The 18,498-nt window shown below is 40.4% G+C and overlaps 1 protein-coding gene across 1 annotated transcript in view; it reads right to left on the bottom strand.

The window, feature by feature from the left end:
* LOC108786943 (utrophin-like) overlaps positions 1–18,498 on the bottom strand; it is a 583,766-nt gene that overhangs the window by 139,713 nt on the left and 425,555 nt on the right. The window contains exon 56 of the mRNA XM_018556366.1: positions 6,765–6,894. Coding sequence (XP_018411868.1) covers positions 6,765–6,894 — 130 coding nt within the window. The remainder of the gene's footprint in view (positions 1–6,764; positions 6,895–18,498) is intronic.

Genomic DNA, 18,498 nt, shown 5'->3' with positions numbered 1-18,498 from the left:
GGTCTGCCAGAGGAGCGGGGGACCCCGAAAACCACGGGGGGCGGACGGACAGAATCGCCGCTTCTCGTTTCATACAAGTGATCAGATCACTTGAAAACGAGCGGCGGCTTCACACTGTACACTTAGCTATGCTTGTCCGGAGCGGGCTGAATGTACAAAAAAAATACTCGCCCGTCGCCCGAAACTGCATGTCCCGGGCTTCGGGCGATAGGAATTCCACACCCCTGCATATTGAGGCTCTACTTCCTGTTTTGCAGTGCTACACAATAATTGTGCTATACTGCTGCTTCTCACAATGCAAGTCTAAAAGTCTTGTGACTCACTAAGTACAATGCACTTCCTTTCCGAATAAGATTGTATCTCAACAGCAGTTAGAAAATTAAGTAGGCTTTACACGGCAGGAATTTCGACGGGTTCTTGATGAACCGGACAAAATCCACACAGTGGGTGCCCCTGTCGACATCCTTTACCCAGCATCCCTCGATCAGCTGATCAAAGGAGCAGGCTGGAAAACTATTGGTCGAACTGAGCTTGCAACCAATCAGCTGCAAGCTCCGTTCAGGTATTCTGACAGCGGTTTTCAGTCGCCGTCAAGATACAATGGAAACAGCAGGGGATTCTGCAATCCATCCTTGGTAGCATTAATGGAGGAACCTGTTATATTTTCTTCTTTCCCCCCACAGGTTGAATGAAGAAAATATGTCTGTGTATACCCAGCTTTAAGCATATGGGTTGTAGCAGCTCATCTATCCAGACTATAGAGGCCAATCTACAATACCTCAATTTAAAACATATACAATATAATACATATGCAAAAGATTGAGGAAAAAGAATGGGCGAAATGGATTGGCGCAAGTGGGCATACATGAATTAAGCTGGTAGGAAGTTCAAAGTATACACCGCTCAATCCCCAAAGTCGGACAACACCGACCCAACCAGTCACATCAATCAGGTACAGGCTCCAAACATGCATGCTGGTGTAACAAAATCCTGAAATTCCAACATACAGCCAAAGTAGAGCCACACATCAGACAGTTCATAAAAAAAAAATGCATTGAAAGTTCATACACAGTAAAATCACCCCACACCGATCCTATAGCCACTCACGCGTTTCACCAGATAAGGTCAATCATAGAGACAAGATCCCTCTCCCAGAAAGAGGGTTTTAAACAAACTAACATTTACGAACCATCACATACAGGTGAGTGTCAGTAAAATTAACCCTTGCACTACAAAATGTGCTCCATTAGAGTCCAAAAACACTACAATGATAGCGTGCAAAACGCATGTGGAACACATGAGAGGCTATAGGATCGATGTAGGATGATTTTACAATGTACTTGGATGGTATGACTTTTACAAAAATCTGATTTTTGTTTGTCATCTATCGGATGTGCGCTTCTACGTTGGATATGCAGGTTGAATTCAAGCATGCCCCAGTTCGCAAATAAAGACTTAAGCAGTGAAAATGGTGCACAGAGAAATGGAGGACAATGTAATCATCAAAACACAGCAAAGTAGAGACCCTGGCCAATAAAATATTCTTTGTTATTGTGGTGTTAGTGGTGTTGAAATCGGAATATGCATGTTATGGTTTTGAATTGTAGTATTCTACTTTAAAATTTCAACCAAGTATTTTTATGAATAATTTAACACAACTAAAATGAATATAAAAAGTACAATTTGTAATAGCATTTGGCAATATTTTAGTTCTGGAATGAAATTGATGAGATATGAACCTTAGGGGTCATCAGGGCTTAGAATGGAGGCCTATGGAGAAAAAGTTTGAGAATCGCTGTCCGATAGTATAATTCACAAGCTCCTCAGGCAGTCAGAGACGCTTGTTATTGCACAGGGAGATTTTCCAACTTGACTCAACAATGTTGCAAAACCAACTGTAGAGGTCAGCTTCAGATACAAAGATTGCAAGCGGGTAGTCCAGACTCCAAAATGTGTTTAAGGGCTTACTGCCTGTGTTTATTCGTCAGAGTTGCATCAAACACAAAATCAAAAGAGCTCCAACGTAATGGCTTGTATTTATACACAACAACAAAAAATCATTATGTCTGCTTACACCTACAGGCTGTTCCAGCACAGCCTGCATGCAGTTTCTCTCTCTACCACATAACTACCTACTCATCCAAGAGAAACCCTTTATCATTCCCCATGTGGGGAAAAGACTGTGGCTAGTGCTTAATCCCGTGCACACCACTACCACTAACTTACCTTACAAAACCTCTCAGTGAAGGAGGTAGGTAAACTCCATCAACGATGCTGCCCTGGATCCAACATTACTGTTTGTTATTCTATGCACATAAACAAGTGCTTCTAAATTTTGCTTGTTATCACTGCTTTTGACACTGTTGACCACCCGCTGCTCCTCAAAAAAATCCACTCGCTTGGCCTTCAAGACTCTGCTCTCTCATGGTTCTGGTCAGCTTTTTGTGACATGTTTCTTTAAAATAATATTTAATTAGCATTTTGATAAGAGTAATTTTCATTCAAATACAAAGGTTTGTAACAGTTCAATCTACCGCTATTTTAAAAAAGTATGATAAAAGTTAAAGAGAAGGACTGACAAATTACAGTATCTTTTGGCTTCACATTTACTGCGCAGTTTTGAATCAGGTATCAGAAAGCTGGTTAAACTAACTTATCTTCTTCCTATTACAAGTCCCTAACATGCTTCAAAGAAACATTAAAAGTATCTCCAAGGGTACATCCTACAAGTCACCTTTTTAGTTAAGAAATGGCTCAAAGCCTTGATGGGCTTTAAACACTAAACACAACCAATATACCCATGGAAATGACTAGATATTGATATCCAAAATATAATAACCACTTTCAGAGAAGCAACGCTGGTCTTGGAAGTCTGGTATAGAGGTCAGAACATACTCTCGCTGTAAGCAGCGGTGATATAACCTTATTGTAGAGGCTGCTTTCTTGTAAACTACCTAACTACAGATAGCTGTAGTGAAGTGCATCAGTAAACACACAGGATTAAAATAGTAGCTGGTACAGATCCACGCACATAAATGTAAGATTTCCCTAAAGATTTAATCCAAGGAAGCAGAAATCAAGCAGTGGAAAATATCTCGTTCTCGTTGAACTAGAAATAAATTATTCACAACAAGTACCTAAACCACTGAGCTATTAGGGCAAAAACAGAATAGGGAATTTAACCACTTGAAGACTAGGGTCTGTCCTGTCCAGGCCATCTTTCAGTATTCAGCGCTGCAGTATTTCGACATTTATTGAGTCATGCAACGCTGTACCCAAATTATTTTTCTATTATTTTGGGGGGGACAGAGCTTTCTTTTGGTGGTATTTAATCACCACTGGGGGTTTTATTTTTTACTACCGTGTTTCCCCGAAAATAAGACACTGTCTTATATATTTTTTGCCCCCCAAAAAAACACTAGGTCTTATTTTCAGGGGATGTCTTTTTATTTTTTTTACTGTGCAACAAAATGTACAACAATCCAAAAGTTATCTGGTATCACTCCGCCTGTCACAGTAAGGCTGGGTTCACACCTGGGCGTATGGAATATGCGCGTTTGCCGCACGTTTTTACCGCAATTTGCGGTGAAAGAAACGCACGACAAACACGCGTTTCTGAGGGCTACCTGGCTGTATCCCAATGCATGCGCGCGACAAATACGCCCCAAAGAAGCTCCTGTACTTCTTTGGGCGTAGGGCGTTTTACAGCGCGTTCCTACGCGCTGCAAAACGCCCAGGTGGGAACCATGCCCATAGGCAATAATTGGTTTTCACATGTTGAGCGTTTTACAGCGTGTAGGAACGCGCTATAAAACGCCCAGGTGTGAACCCAGCCTAACTGGCGCTATAGAGGAAGTATCTGCTAATGCGGCTCTGTTCCCTCCGCCACCGCAGCCTTGCTTTCTACAGCGCTGGCATGCTTTGCCATCAGGGACAGTGGTACCAGCGGTGCAGCAGTGGGGACATCAGACAGTGGACAGCGCAGTAAAGTCTTATTTTCAGGGAAACAGGGTATATAACAAAAAAGGGGGAAAAAAACAGTTTCCCTATGTTATGAAACATTTATGATTTCCCCAATTTTTTGGTAAAATATTAAAGATGGGGTCACATCGCGTAAACAAACACCAAGCATGACAAGCCTTAAAATTGCGCGCGTGCGCAAAAAAAAACAATCACACCCAAAAGCCATAGCCATAGGTGATGCTTTAAAAACTTTTAGTTCAGTTTAGTGTTATTAGTGATTGAGAGCCCTAGAATTGTTGGTCAAGATCCGATATGTAACAGGTGCGGCACAATGGGCGCAATAGTCGTTTTACAAACGCATGTTTGCGTGTGTATGTGGGGGCAGGGGACTTTTTGTGTGTTTTTTTTAAGATGTGATTTTACCGGGCACAGCGGAGCTCGGACCGCCCGACGGTGGCGTGTTGGGGGGCGCACACCCGCACAAAATACGAGTGATCGGGCGTCTCTACAGACACCAAAATGCTTGTATTTAAACAGGCATCACCGGCTTTTTAGAGTTTAGTTAGTTTTCCCATTCGTGGGCACCGAGCACAATTGGGGGTGGGGAAGGATGTCTTAAAATGCCCACCCGCATCTACAAGGCTCTTGTCTGGCCGTTTAGGTACAGCCGCTGGACAGGAGGTGGTTAAAAGAGGAAGAGTTACTTTTTTTCCGATACAAACTTTTGTCACTGAACCAAATAAGTTGATTGCAGATAAACTAGCCTTAACCTTTGAAGTGACACTAAACTCAGGAGTTGGATCTTAAAAATGCATTCAAGTACCTTAAATATTAACAAAAATTTATTTTATTTGTGTATCATTCCGCTGTAGATCTTCAAATTATCTCTGAATTGGTGCTGACACTGTCCTTCCTTCTGGAGGGTGGCTACTTTTGTTCCCCATGGTCCGTGTGTATGTTATAAAGTAGCCATCGCTCCAAGCTCCGTGATCAACAATAACTTCAATATACAGTATATTAGCTAACAAACGTGAGTACTTTACAACACACACAGGGACCATAGGGAACAAATGTAGCCACTCTCCAGAAGGAAGGACAGCGGCAGCACCAATTCAGAGATGATTTGAGGATCTACAGCCGAATGATACACATATAAACTACATTTGTGTTAATAGTTAAGCTACTTGCATGTATTTTTTAGATTTAACGCCTACATTTTTTGTCTAAAACCAAGAACAAAAATGTAATATAGTGCAGCTTACTATGCCTTAGATGTAGTGGCTGCATTAGTTTGCTTCTTTTCAGGCTTAAGCCCCTCTATTTTCACCAGGGAATCCTGCCAATAATAGACTTTCTGTCCCAGGGTGACTGTATTTATGGAGGAGCAGTGTTATTACCCCAGGCTGTTAGCTCCCAATTTGGACTACAGAACACTTCCCCCTTTTCTTGTCTCCTTAAAATAGGGAAAGGTGTTCTGTAGCTCACAAGAGAGAATTTACAATTTACCTCTGCTTCATCAGCTTCTTCAGGGGGGTCCTAGGTGACATTAGGGGTCTTGGAGACCCCTGATGTCTCCATAAAGAGGACCTGTCACATCTTTTGCTATCACATAGGGAGGTTTTCTTAGCCCCCCGATGTAATAGCAATAAAGTGGGGGAAAAATAGGAAACATTTTTTTAAAGTTTCCCCCCAAAAAATGTAAAGTTACACATAAAAAAGAATTAAAACATTTTTTTAAAAGTCCCCACCCATACATACACATATGCAAACAGGCGTCGGGTGCGCATACGTGCGACAGCGACGAATGCGCCCATTGCGCCGCACATGTTACATATAGTCGCGAACATCGGAATGAGAGCAATCATTCATAACACTAAACTGATGAGCGGTAAAAGCTTTTAAAGCGCCGCCTATGGTCAATTTTGGGTATGGCATTTTATTTGCGATTTCGCGGGTGCGCACAATTTTAAAGCTTGACATGTTTGGTGTCTATTTACCCGACGTGACCCCGTCTTTTATATTTTATCAAAAATATGGGTAATAATCATTGTTTCCTAACATAATGAAGAAAAAAATCTTTTTTTTCAAAATTTTCAATAATTTTTCCTTAATATAGTAAAAAATAAAAACCCCAGTGGTGAATAAATACCACCAAAAGAAAGCTCTATCTGTCCCCAAAAAATGCTATAAAATGTCAGTCAAAGTACCGCAGCGCTGAACACTGAAAAATGGCCTGGCCGGGAAGGGGGTATAAACACCTGGTCTTGAAGTGGTTAATTAATATTATTCTATGACCTTCACTGTAGCTACAATTTATTCATTTATTTATTTGACCACTGGTTGGACAAACGAGTAAGAGTACTGATGTGTATTGGACAAGTGACAATTCCTTTATTTTAGAACTACTGAGTCTGCAATATATAGACTGATATGAACAGTGCAAGTAACATTTCACTGTGCCGATAACATGAAGAGTGTGATTGAGTGTTAAAGCTCAGGAAGGTCGTCACTGCATACCAGCAAGATTTAAGCTCTTTCATTCCTGAAAGATCACTTCAGATAATGCATCTACAGGCATAAATCACAGTAAGGTGAAAGTATAATGTTACAAGAGGTTCAATACAACTGGAAATTGTCCCTGATGCCACTCTAAATTTACTGTTCTCGTAAAGTCTTTGACAGGCTAATTATTTATTTAATCAAAGAGTAAATTTAACGGTATTTCTAGCTTTTAAAAAAAAGTTAAAGAACACAAACTCTGAAGATACTATACAAAGTGATGTACAAAGAAAGTGCCTAACCTGTTTTATGGAGTAAGTTCCGTCTTGGTTCTTCAGGGCCCTCAATAGGCTGCTCAGAAATAAAAATCCGTGCTTGTTCTATGGTATTCAGGACAGTCTGTTCTTTATCCTTCAATTCCCGTTTCAAGACCTACAACAAAATAACATTTGACAATGAAAACAGTTATAGTTATACAAAGTATCTGGAACCAGTTAAATGCATGTATGCTAAGCTATGTGTAAGTGTAACACATCACTATTTATTACATTGAACAGAGATCACAGCATGCTCCCTGACAATACCTTCCTCTGCTTCCCTCCCACCCCAGAGCGGTGTTTGTTTAGGCACTATCCACCATTTACTTCTTGTAGTGAGATGCTGGCCCCGAAATGTTATGATCAAGTTAATCTTGTCACTTGTAAAGTTTTTGGCTGTGTACACAAATGTCTGAAATGGATCAGTCTTCAGTGCAGCATCTTACATTCTGAATTGTTACATAGTCTCAGTGTTGCAGTCTAATCACTAGGGGACTGGAAACTGAGGAAATTATTCCCACTGCATGCAGCAATCTGATGGCATCTTCTCAGCCTAGGCAAAGCACTTGACTGGGGCTCAATTACTACTTTTTAGTAATAAAAGATGTTTATACTATTACGGTATATTAAGACATATCAGGAATATATTCATTAAACTTGTTAAGTTACTGAAAGTTCCACCTTGCTTTGAATATTTAACTCTACTATTTTAGCAGCACAAGGATTTGGTCTCCACCTTTTTTCTCTCTGTTTACGCTCTTTGGCCTCATATGTATGATGGCCTATGGGGAGTTAGACATGCGTCCATTTACATCAGATTACCACCAATTACATTTGGCGAACCTCAACGGAATCAAGGTAAATCAGATATAAACAGAAACATGTGTGCTTACATGATTTACTGACTGCCTATAGACCTAACATGGGTCAGTTACTTCCGTTTTTCCCCCAATCACAAGATAGATAAAAACTGAACAAATGTGGATATCACAAGAGTGACATCCATTCCAAGTGGCTCCCATCAGCAGGGGATTTGTGCATGGTCAGCAATGAGATTCTTCATGTTTGTTTCTCTTGTGGCACGTTTACTCTTTTCTCTCTCTCTTGTCAGGAGTTTTTCTTGTAGCATAGTTACTAGAAATGACTGCACATGAAAATTCCAGGTCAAAAGAAATATTAATAATACTATACCGTTACATTTTACTTTAAAATAAACACTTCTACATTGGGGGGGGGGGTTTGAATTGTAATATTTTTAAATGGTATAAATACTTGCATTTAAGCCCTGCAGCAGTGCAAAGTGATGTCAGTCTATCATTGAAAGCTTACTTACACACAGGATGAGCACAAGGATGACGCATCAGTGTCCTAATGCTCCGTCAACAGACTAGGGGTAGATTTCTCTATATATTTCTCTATACTGTTTCACATACTTGTTTTATTGTCAGGGCAGTTAATCAGTTAAAGTAAATCTAAAGCATGTGTCTATTTACATTGATAAAATCACTAGCCAATAATAGTATATACTTAATTGCAGAAAAACCCTGCTAAACTCTTTGGGCAATTAAAAGGAGAATTATGAGGTGAGTGCTTTTCACTCAGCCTCATAATCTGAGCCGACCTGTGACAATGAAACTGTCACAGGTCGGCTCAGTCGATCGGGAAGTGAGCGAACACATACCGGCGCTCGCTCACTTCTCGATCCTGTCACTGCAGAGAGTCATGACAGGGGAGTGACTGTATTCTCCCCTCCCCTGTCCGATCCTGACTGGCGGAACGTATGGGGGAGGGGGCGGGTCCCTCTAGATAGGCAGAGCCAGCTGTCACTCACGCAGCTGGGCGGATCCAGACATAATTGTCGGGATCCGTTTCAGCTGCGGCGTCTCAGTATACCGCTGCGGCTCGCGGTATACTGAGCTTTGGGTAACGGGAGGATGCTAGTTTGTGTCCTCCCGTTACCTTTCGGAGAACTATGGGGAAAAGCCCTAACCCAATAGTTCTCCTTTAAATTCAATGGCATATTTCTGAGATGGATGGATGTAAATGAATATTCCAAGTAAATTGTTTAATGGGTCATAATATAGGTTTGGCTAATAACTAATGTTATTCAGGGCACACCAAGCATAGCATGGTTAATAACATAGCATTACTCTACAGACCTTACAAGCCAACTGGATACGAGCTGGATAAAATAGACCTGTCAATCAACACAGGTGTGCGAAATGTGCGAAGATTTCTTTTTGCGAAACATGCAAGCAAATATATTGCACAATTATTTAAGGATGTATGTACTGAAATACATAAGAAGGCTTCCTTTGCTGACCTCCCTCTGAAAACAATATGTCATTGGTCATCTGTAACTTCAATGCTATGCGAGTTACATAGAGGAAACTCAAAACTCTGCAAACTTGTTCTGTGCCAGTGCCTCAAAGAATTGCAGCAATTCGATTAGCAGCCAAGCGACTATCAATGCCAGAAGGAGAGGTCAGGAATAGATGTCAACATATTTTCTCAGTACAGGATTTCTTAAATGACCAGTAAATTTAACATTCAATGCTAAATAAACAACTAACAAATACAAAGATCTGTGAAAGAGTCCAAGGTGCTTATCAGAATTCTTTACAACAGCTCCCAAGAAGACCAAAAGCCATTGCTCCTGATCTCAGGTACCAGGGACAATATTTAGAATGGAGAGGGTAAGGGAGGATGTTACACATGACTTGCTTAAAAGTATAGTTTTGATAAATTCCCCCCACTCTGTAGCCTCACTAACTCACATCTCATTAATAAAGTTATTTGCACTCTGTTAAGGCAGCCTATTCATTATAAATACACCATAATGGACATAGAAAAGCACATGTCCATTTTTGCAATGTAGTGCACTGTGGTGCGTTATCCTTTACTATACAGTATGTTCGGGTATCATTCATAATTATTGGCACCACAATGCACATAGAGCAGGGGCATTGTGGTAAGTTTGAATTGGTTCCAAAAGCCAAACTTGCACAACATCCTTTTATTTGAGGGGCACAGAATTTACAGATCATCGAGTTATACTGTCACCTACAGTAGAATTTGGACACTGGCAAACAAATAAACAGTGACCAGCGGTATAGTTTTGTAGGCAAGCAATGCCAAGAGCAAGATTACAGGCGCAGAGGGGCGGGACTTGTTTGCCTCAATGAATTCCAAGAAATGGATGTAATGGTAAGTACAAAAATCCAATTTAGTTTCTCATTTATTGAGGGACACAGGATTCAGAGACCATTGGGACAAAATAAACAAAATGAGGGGTGGGCAACAGCAAAATGGAAACCGACAGGTCAAAGAGCAACAGGACTTGGGGCTGCCAGCAGCTTAAAGAGCCACCAGAAGGACCTTACAATTACATCAGATGAAGCCTGAACATCCATCTGGGAAAAAATGTGTGAACAGAAGACTAGGTGGCAGCCTTGCAAATCCAGGAAACAGTTCCGAAGTCCAAAAATCCCAAGCAGAACTCACAGACTCAGTAGAGAATGTCTTGGCAGGAAGGGGGGATATCCCTGATTGATTCAAAGGGCAGTTTTTGAAGTGCCAAGATCCCATGGGTGAATGCACAGGGGGATTTACAGTACATGAAAGAAACCATGAATAAAGGTCCCATCAATGAGTTAAATTCTAGCAGTCCCTGGAAAAAAAAACAACAGTCCTGAAACAGTATAAAAGCTGCACACAAGATGCAAGATCATCCTAGTGCACAGTTTTAGTGCACTAACCTTATAAGTGTGTATTAAAGGCTTTGAAATAAAACAGGAAAAATTGTGGTTTTGTCTTGTTGATATCTGTCTTATAAGATACCTTGATGGTAATGGAGGTGTAATCTGGACCATGTTGTGATGTATTCCTTGGAGGACAAAGTGTTAAGTGCTGCTTGACTGTGTGTAACAAATGAGGTCCATCATAAAGGGTGAGTCTATGTCCAAATAAGGGTGAGTGTTGTTAGGGAAGGGTGATCTTTGGAGCACAGCTTAACTTTTGTTTGCCAATGGAGACATCAGCACACTGGAGAAAGGCTGTTTTGCAAATTGACGAGAGACTGTTTTCCTGCACAGATATGTAAAGCACTTGAAGAACATTTATAGGTTTTAGATAAGAGCACATTATGAAATATTGATTTTGCAATCATTGTTTGATTATTAAGATCTGATGTAGTATATATTTGTATGTATGTTAAAGTGACATTAAAGTCACAAATATTTTTCCCTCCCCCAATGTTAATAAAAGCACTTACCTTAAATGATGTTTCTTAATCCGATCTTCTTTCCTGTTGTTTTCATCTGTCCCTCCAGCACTGCTGCGGGTCTCCGTTCCAGCGCTGACTCCTCTGTCCTTGCTGGCACTTCCTGTCCCACGGTGTCTGCATGCGGGTGCACGCGTCCATAGCCCTACCTTGTGTCTCTCCTCGTCTCCAGGCCGAAAATCTGAACTGCGCCTGCGCCTGCCCCAAGATGCTTTGCGGCCATCTGAGAATTTTCAGGTTTTTGGATGGGAGCGCGTGGCGAAGACAGGGGTACATTTTTTTTTTTATGTTTTTGCATAGCTGCTTGCTTGGTGTCAAACTTAAATCAGGTCTTTTTTGTGTTCTGGAAAAATAAAGTGCTTTCTGCACCTTCATTTTTCTACAGCTTTATGGCAATGGTGGTTCTACAGGTTATGCAACCATTCAACTACAACAGAAGCACACTGAATAACAACATTCATGGACAGCCACATTGGTCTGTGATCTGTCACTTTGCTATCAGGCTGAGAGAAAGGTTCTGTATATAATTGAATGTCAGAAAAAGGCTGATAATGTTATCTATTTTTGGAGCTCAAACAACAGTCTTTTCAGTGAAAGCTAAACAATTCAGGATTTTTACCATCATTACCTAACTAAACATCTGGCAATTACAAATAATGAGCAGACATTACTGATGGATACATTACAGTTTCTGCCAAACACTAAAAAGGATAAAACAAAATGGACATTTAATGATGTCAACTAAGCAATTAAAGTGCAGCTGCCCCTGACGGTGTGGTACCTTCAATTACATTTTTCATTTTAAAAAGGGACTTATATGTGTCTGCAAGAGGTTAGGAAAAATTTCCACTGGGGACAAATATTTTGATGACAGCTATATAAGATGACAATTCTGCTTATTTTAGGCAGATTTCCTATTACCTTTGTTGCGTCTCCAAGACAGGAAGTTAAAGGAGAACTATGAGGTGAGTGCTTTTCACTCAGCCTCATAATCTGAGCCGACCTTTGACAATGAAACTGTCACAGGTCGGCTCAGTCGATCGGGAAGTGAGCGAACACATACCGGCGTTCGCTCACTTCTCGATCCTGTAACTGCAGAGAGTCATGACAGGGGAGTGACTGGATTCTCCCCTCCCCTGTCCGATCCTCCAGCGCTGACTGGCGGAACGTATGAGGGAGGGGGTGGGTCCCTCTAGATAGGCAGAGCCAGCTGTCAGTCACGCAGCTGGGCGGATCCCGGCACAATTGTCGGGATCCGCTTCAGCTGCGGCGTCTCAGTATACCGTGAGCTGTAGCTAGTTTGTGTCCTCCCGTTACCCTGAGAACTATGATGAAAAGACTTAACCCCATAGTTATCCTTTAAGGGAAATCTCCCCAGCAGGACATAGATCGCAAATAATAACCTGATTGGGGTTTCAACAGACTTCTACTCTATCCAAAACTGAAAACTGCCATACATACACTTTAGGACTATTGCAGGCAATATTCTGCCTCTGTAGATTCCAAAGAAAAAACTAACGCTTACATACAACAACTCCATTCAGCAGCACAGCTTCCACATCTCAAATATGAGACATCCACAGCTGAAGAGAAAACAATGGTATATTACAGTTTTCAGGTAGCAGGTTTTACAATAAGTGCACATAACCTGACTTTAAATATGTTTACAGGAGATTTTTATTCTGATTTAAGTTCTCCTTTAATGTCTAAAGCCACTTTTTCAGACTAAATGCAAATTATCTTTAAACTAGGGCTGCAACAACTAATTGATTAAATTGATTATAATCGATAATGAGAATCGTTGGTAATGATTCTCAATCATTAAATGTTGCCTTACGATTAGTTGTCGCAGCTCTGCTCTTCCGTTCCCCTCCCCGTTAGTGCTGGCTGCAGCAGTCTGTGTCCCTTTCAAACCCTGCTGCTCTCCCCGCCTGTATCGGCAGAGGTAGCGGGGACACAGACCACTACAGCTGGCACCAGCGGGGAGGAGAGACTGCTGTAATTTGGCCTGACAAATGTTGCTGCAGGAGGTGCGCTGTGGTGCCATTAATTTCAATGGGTCCCAAATGCACCACCCATTCAGTGTGATCGCTCGCACAGTACCGCAATGCCCTGCGTTCCTGTGCAGTGCGATTTCAAGAAATGTGCATCTCGTTTTATTCTGAAGTTTATGTCTGTAACACTGTATTTGTGTATTTTATTTTTATTGATTTTATCTGATTAATCGGAGTGAATAATCGGCTAACTAATCGATGATGAATAATCATTAGCTGCAGCGCTACTTTAAATTAAAGTGATTATCTAAAAACACAAACAGATAAGCCACTTAAAAAATCCAGACAGTAAACTCTTGCAAAATGAAGGTTATTGATGTTTTTTGCTGTATAAGGTGATATATGGAATGTCAAGCATCTACAATAAACATACATCAGTATGGGTCATTAGCAAAGTCTAATGGCTGGAACTTGTTCATTTACTACAAAGCTGTAAAGAAGGTGATCCAATTTCAAACCTGAATGATATTGCAAATAATAACAGTCATAACTTTCATACAGCTCTTACAAAGGCCGATCATATTTAGCAGTTGTGAAATATCCTCATAGGTGACTATAGACATATTTAACAGTATTAACGTTTAAGCAGAGCATGCAACGTGCATGAACTAGGCATTTGGATACTTAAATGTCAGGGTTGGATTTCCGCATAGCCAACACAGACCAAGGACAGCCATCACGTTCCTGACTAACACATTACTGAGTGTAATAAAAGGTCCTAGATTGTCTTCCTGACTGGGAGCTCAATGCTGCTGCCCCTGCACTGCCTGTTCATTTGCTGGTGTGTGTGGTCAGACTAATTAACAAAAGCAAACCCAAGAGTTGCATTCAGTCATTCAATGCCCAAGCTACCCATGTTACTAAGTGGTTATTGCTTAGGTTGGTCACATTCCTACCAAACCCAACACTAGACAAAGGCCCTAACAGTTTTTAATTGCCCTCTGTGTCTCTATTGGGAAGATATATGCTTTTTTTGCTGCTGGAGAGGAAGTGATTGGAAATCTCTCCAACAGATTCAGAAAAAACAAAAAACACATCTATAGCAGTAAGAAAGAGTAGTGTAAGGGAGAGTAAGAATTTCTAATGATGTTTTCACAACTGTTCGTTCCTTCCTGTCCCAGTGAAAATTTCACCCAACTTTGTTGTACATGTGTCACAGGGAGCGGAAGTAAGGGAAGTCTCTCCAATAGGGACACAGACAGAAATACAAACTTCACATTCATAAGTCTGTCACGCACTGCCATCCACAGACATTTTAGAAGGGTGCCAATGGCGGTACTTTGCAAATTCAAACTCAGAAAATAGCCTGCACGCCCAAATAGTGATGGGCTCAGGCGTGTTCGCAAGCGCCTCATGCCCAGCGCGCCGGGAAGCTGTCAGCGTGCAGGGCCAATCACAGGCACTGAAACATTTCCCGATCTCTGCAGCTGCGGACCGGGAACGTGTCTCAGTGCCTGTGATTTGGCCCTGCGTGCTGACGGCTTCCTGGCGGGCTCGACACGAGGCGCTTGCGAACAAGCCCGAGCCCATCACTACTCCCAAATGCAGAGACACAAAAGAAAAGCATTTGCTTCTCTTCATTCAGGAGTGCTGGCTTTTTTTCTGACGTTAGAAATAAAAACCTCAGAAATTAAAACTCTATCCAACTCTGTCTAAAACTATAGAAAAATATTTTGGCTGGAGTTGTTTTAAGCTAAGTAGAGTATGTTTTTTTGTATTAGCTGGTTGATTTGGTCTAATGTGGGCAATTTAGCCTTAATCAGTCACCAGCCTTCTTATAATGTAATACAAAAACTTACAATGTATACCACCTAAAATATTACGATAGTCAAATGTCAGGTTAGCTATTTTTACATATATGTTTATTTAAAATTTATAGCCTAGAGAAATCTGATGCTTTTCAACGGGTACTAGGAAAATAGTCTCAACCCCTAAGGGAGATCACAAATTAATGTTCCTATCACAGTCACATTAGGGCAATTTGGGCGTAAGCCAATTAACCTACCAGTGCACCGGAGCACTAGGAGGAAATCCATGTAAGTAATAGGCAATCCATGTAAATAAGACATGTTTCCTTGCATACATAAAAACAGATATAACATACTTATCAGCTTTGTTAAACAACTGAGGATCGAAAGGGATTCTCTGTAAAAATCTATAGAACCAGTTAGTCACAAGATCATTGTCACTGAATGTTCCACAGAGACATTAGGAAATCAGATGAACAAAAGTGTGTCTTCATTCAGCACACAATCTTTTTTCCTGCAGTCTTTTTTTTTTTTTTTAATTGTCATAGTTTTAGCCTTCACTGTGTGTAGCATGGCAAACAACACCACCATGAATGAACTCTTCAGCATCATTAAAGATAAAGTAATATTTAAAGAGGAACTGAATGCTGGAAGCTGTGCCTCGCAAAAGCAGGCAGAGGGCAAAAGATTGGTCTTTCCCCATTACAGACTTCCACTGCCATGTTCTGCACCATGTCTCTCTGTGGAGGTGGTCATCTTGGTAGAAGCTGGGCTTTTGCTTGCTAATGTCAGTCTCCAGAAAGAACAACAGTGAGCAGCACAGCAGTAGCATCACTACATCTCACTCCAAATCTACTGAGACTAGCGGTCAAAGAAAGAAGTGCCTTCGATCTCACACTGCAGATACAGTGTACAGCTGAGGGATGCCTAGACATTTTCACATACCAGGTAGTGCACTGCAATTTTTTTCAGAAGGAATTCCATAGAAAATGTAAATTTTCAGGGTACTGCTTATACAAAATTCACGTTTCTATATTTTCTTCACATATTTTACCTTTTTAATTCGTTACCCTTTGAAATACACTAGAACCCCTATCGTATAAAACATACAGTATGATAATGCTAATGAGATTAGCTAAACTATTCAATAGAATGCAATCCTATAAATGTAAAAAAATTTTCAGGCAACAAATCCACTCTCAAATTGAAGCATGAAAACAAAATTATGAAAACGGAAATAAAATATGAGATTAAAACGAAAGATAATGGCAGTATTGTGATGCTGGGTTTGGAATCTACATATCGGAAGCTATTTATATTTCTGTCCTCGGTGGCTGCCAACAGTGGATACTTTCCAAATCTTTCCACAGAATCAAATATGATACTATTGGTGTGTTGGTCTATCACGCCTAAAATGTAAGGCTACCTGCGCAACAATGCAGTGTTGCATGTGTGCAATGTACTACACCTTTCATCTCTTGTAGCTCTGAATATTGCACCCCCAGTGCACATGGGAAGACTTTAGGGCACTTTCATCCTGTGTGCTTACAGCAATGTCCCTCACTGCATGCATCTTCATATGTGCTTGCATTAATCAATGCATAATTTAAACTTGCATTGATACACATGGTTTGCTGTAGTGTAAAAAGATTACTTTCATGTGCTAAAGATGAACAAGCTTCAAAAGAACTGATCATTCCTGTTTTTTTTTACAATTAGAAACTGTTTTTAGGAGTTCTAGATTTCCGATTGTATTCAATGTTCTAAATGTGCTTCCAAGATTCATTTGTGCAATCACTGCCTTTAAAACTTGCAGCACTGAAGAAATCTACAGGCTGTACCTTCACCGCCATCAATTACTGACCATGTCACTGCCTTGAGCTCCAACTACTTACTGTGCCAGCAGTATGTTGAATGACATGGTGGGCTGGGAAAGACAGTGGTTATTTAGCCAGGAATTGGCATCATTATGTGCTTCCTTCATTATGGGAGAGTAAAGCTGGCCATACACTGCTTGAAATTTGAGCAATATGTTATAGCTGAGAATGGAGAACATCTTTAAACAAATTATTACTTGAATGTGATGATCTTGCTGCATTATTGCTTGGTATTGGTTGTAGGTGGACAAGAAAAGCAACATTTGCAATTTGCTACTGGTTTCTATAATGACACAAATAATGCTCTTTGTACAGATCTACATTGCTTTTTAAGGAAAAAAATATAGAGACAAAAGTTGGGATATATTGTTAAAGCGACATAAAACTGCAGCCTAGGCTCTGTAGAGGTGATACATCTATTTTAAATCTTCTGTTTTAAACTTTATCTATGCTACTTCTGTGACTCACCTCTGCTGCCTAAAGCAAAGATGCCACTGCTGCTAGCTTTTGAACTCACAAAATGAAGCATCCTTTCAGTTCTGCGTATAAACATACCTGTAAGCCAAAGGGAGCATATAGCAATCACAATATACAGCCACCTTCCTTGTTCTATTTATGCAGAACAAACTATAAAGATAAACAGATCACAACTGATTGTCTGAGTATTACTGTTGTCATAGGCTACATCTAGATTTTTAGACAGATCATCATGACACTGCTTACAAGTAGCAATGAGCTAATATGCCCAGGGCTAATAGACAAGCTATTGTAAAGAAAAAGAAAGGCATGCGTGTCTGGGATCTGCTACTGTGGACATTTAATAAAGCAGTGTTTTTTTTTCTAATTAATATACAGAATAGAGAGGGTCATTTTAATGCAACTTCAAGGGAACATGGAAAAAAACACCAATCCTTGGAAGATGACTTTAAGGTTTATATAGAGTTGCAGAATGGTATGATTTTCATAGACAGCATGAGCAACATCGTAATCCATAGTTTGGATGTATAATTCTTTTTTTTAGTTTTACATTAAACTTGGCTTAAATACAACAGAAGCATCCCAGGAATGGCCCTTGTGGTGGCCTGTGTTGATTCAGTGCAGAAAATCGCAGATCACCACACATGGAGTGAACGAGCCCTACATCTACTTTAAGAGACCTGCCAGTGCCTACAAGCCCTACAATGCATTATGGTTACAAATAATCTGGTCTGCCAAATTCCAGCGTTAATTCATCAGGACTGCAAACCTCAAACACGTTGGGGTTCTCATTGAACCCATAGTGGAGGCGAACCTGAAACTCATCCCTACTGACAACCCTAATTAGTGCTAATATGGAAAATATTTTTCTTTGTAAAAAAAAAACCAATATGAAAAGAAAAAAATATGCATTTTGTATTAGTTTTGAATGGGCTGCCCAACATACCACAACAGACCAAAAATCATGCATGCAGTACTGTAAACAGAGCAGCAACCTACGATGGACGTTAACCTCCCTGGTGGTATGATTATTCAGGATTTTAGCATCCCAAAGCGGTACATTGTTTTTCATGGAAATTTGTTGTTTTATATTGTAGGCTCGTAATTCTTAGTAAATCTTAGGAATAACTCACCTAAATCTGTCCAAACAAGAGTCCAGTAGACATCCCAGGTATGATAAAGTTTGAAACACGGAATTAAAAAATTATAATATAATAATTATAAAAAATTATAATATAATAATAAAAAAAATGGTCCAGTAAATGGGAATTCTGGGGGCGC

The sequence above is a fragment of the Nanorana parkeri genome, unplaced genomic scaffold, assembly GCF_000935625.1.
Source record: "Nanorana parkeri isolate BGI_ZX_2015 unplaced genomic scaffold, ASM93562v1 scaffold235, whole genome shotgun sequence".
Classification (NCBI taxonomy): Eukaryota; Metazoa; Chordata; class Amphibia; order Anura; family Dicroglossidae; genus Nanorana; species Nanorana parkeri.
The sequence above is the reverse complement of the archived record's forward strand: the minus strand, read 5'-3'. Positions and strand labels throughout refer to the sequence as shown.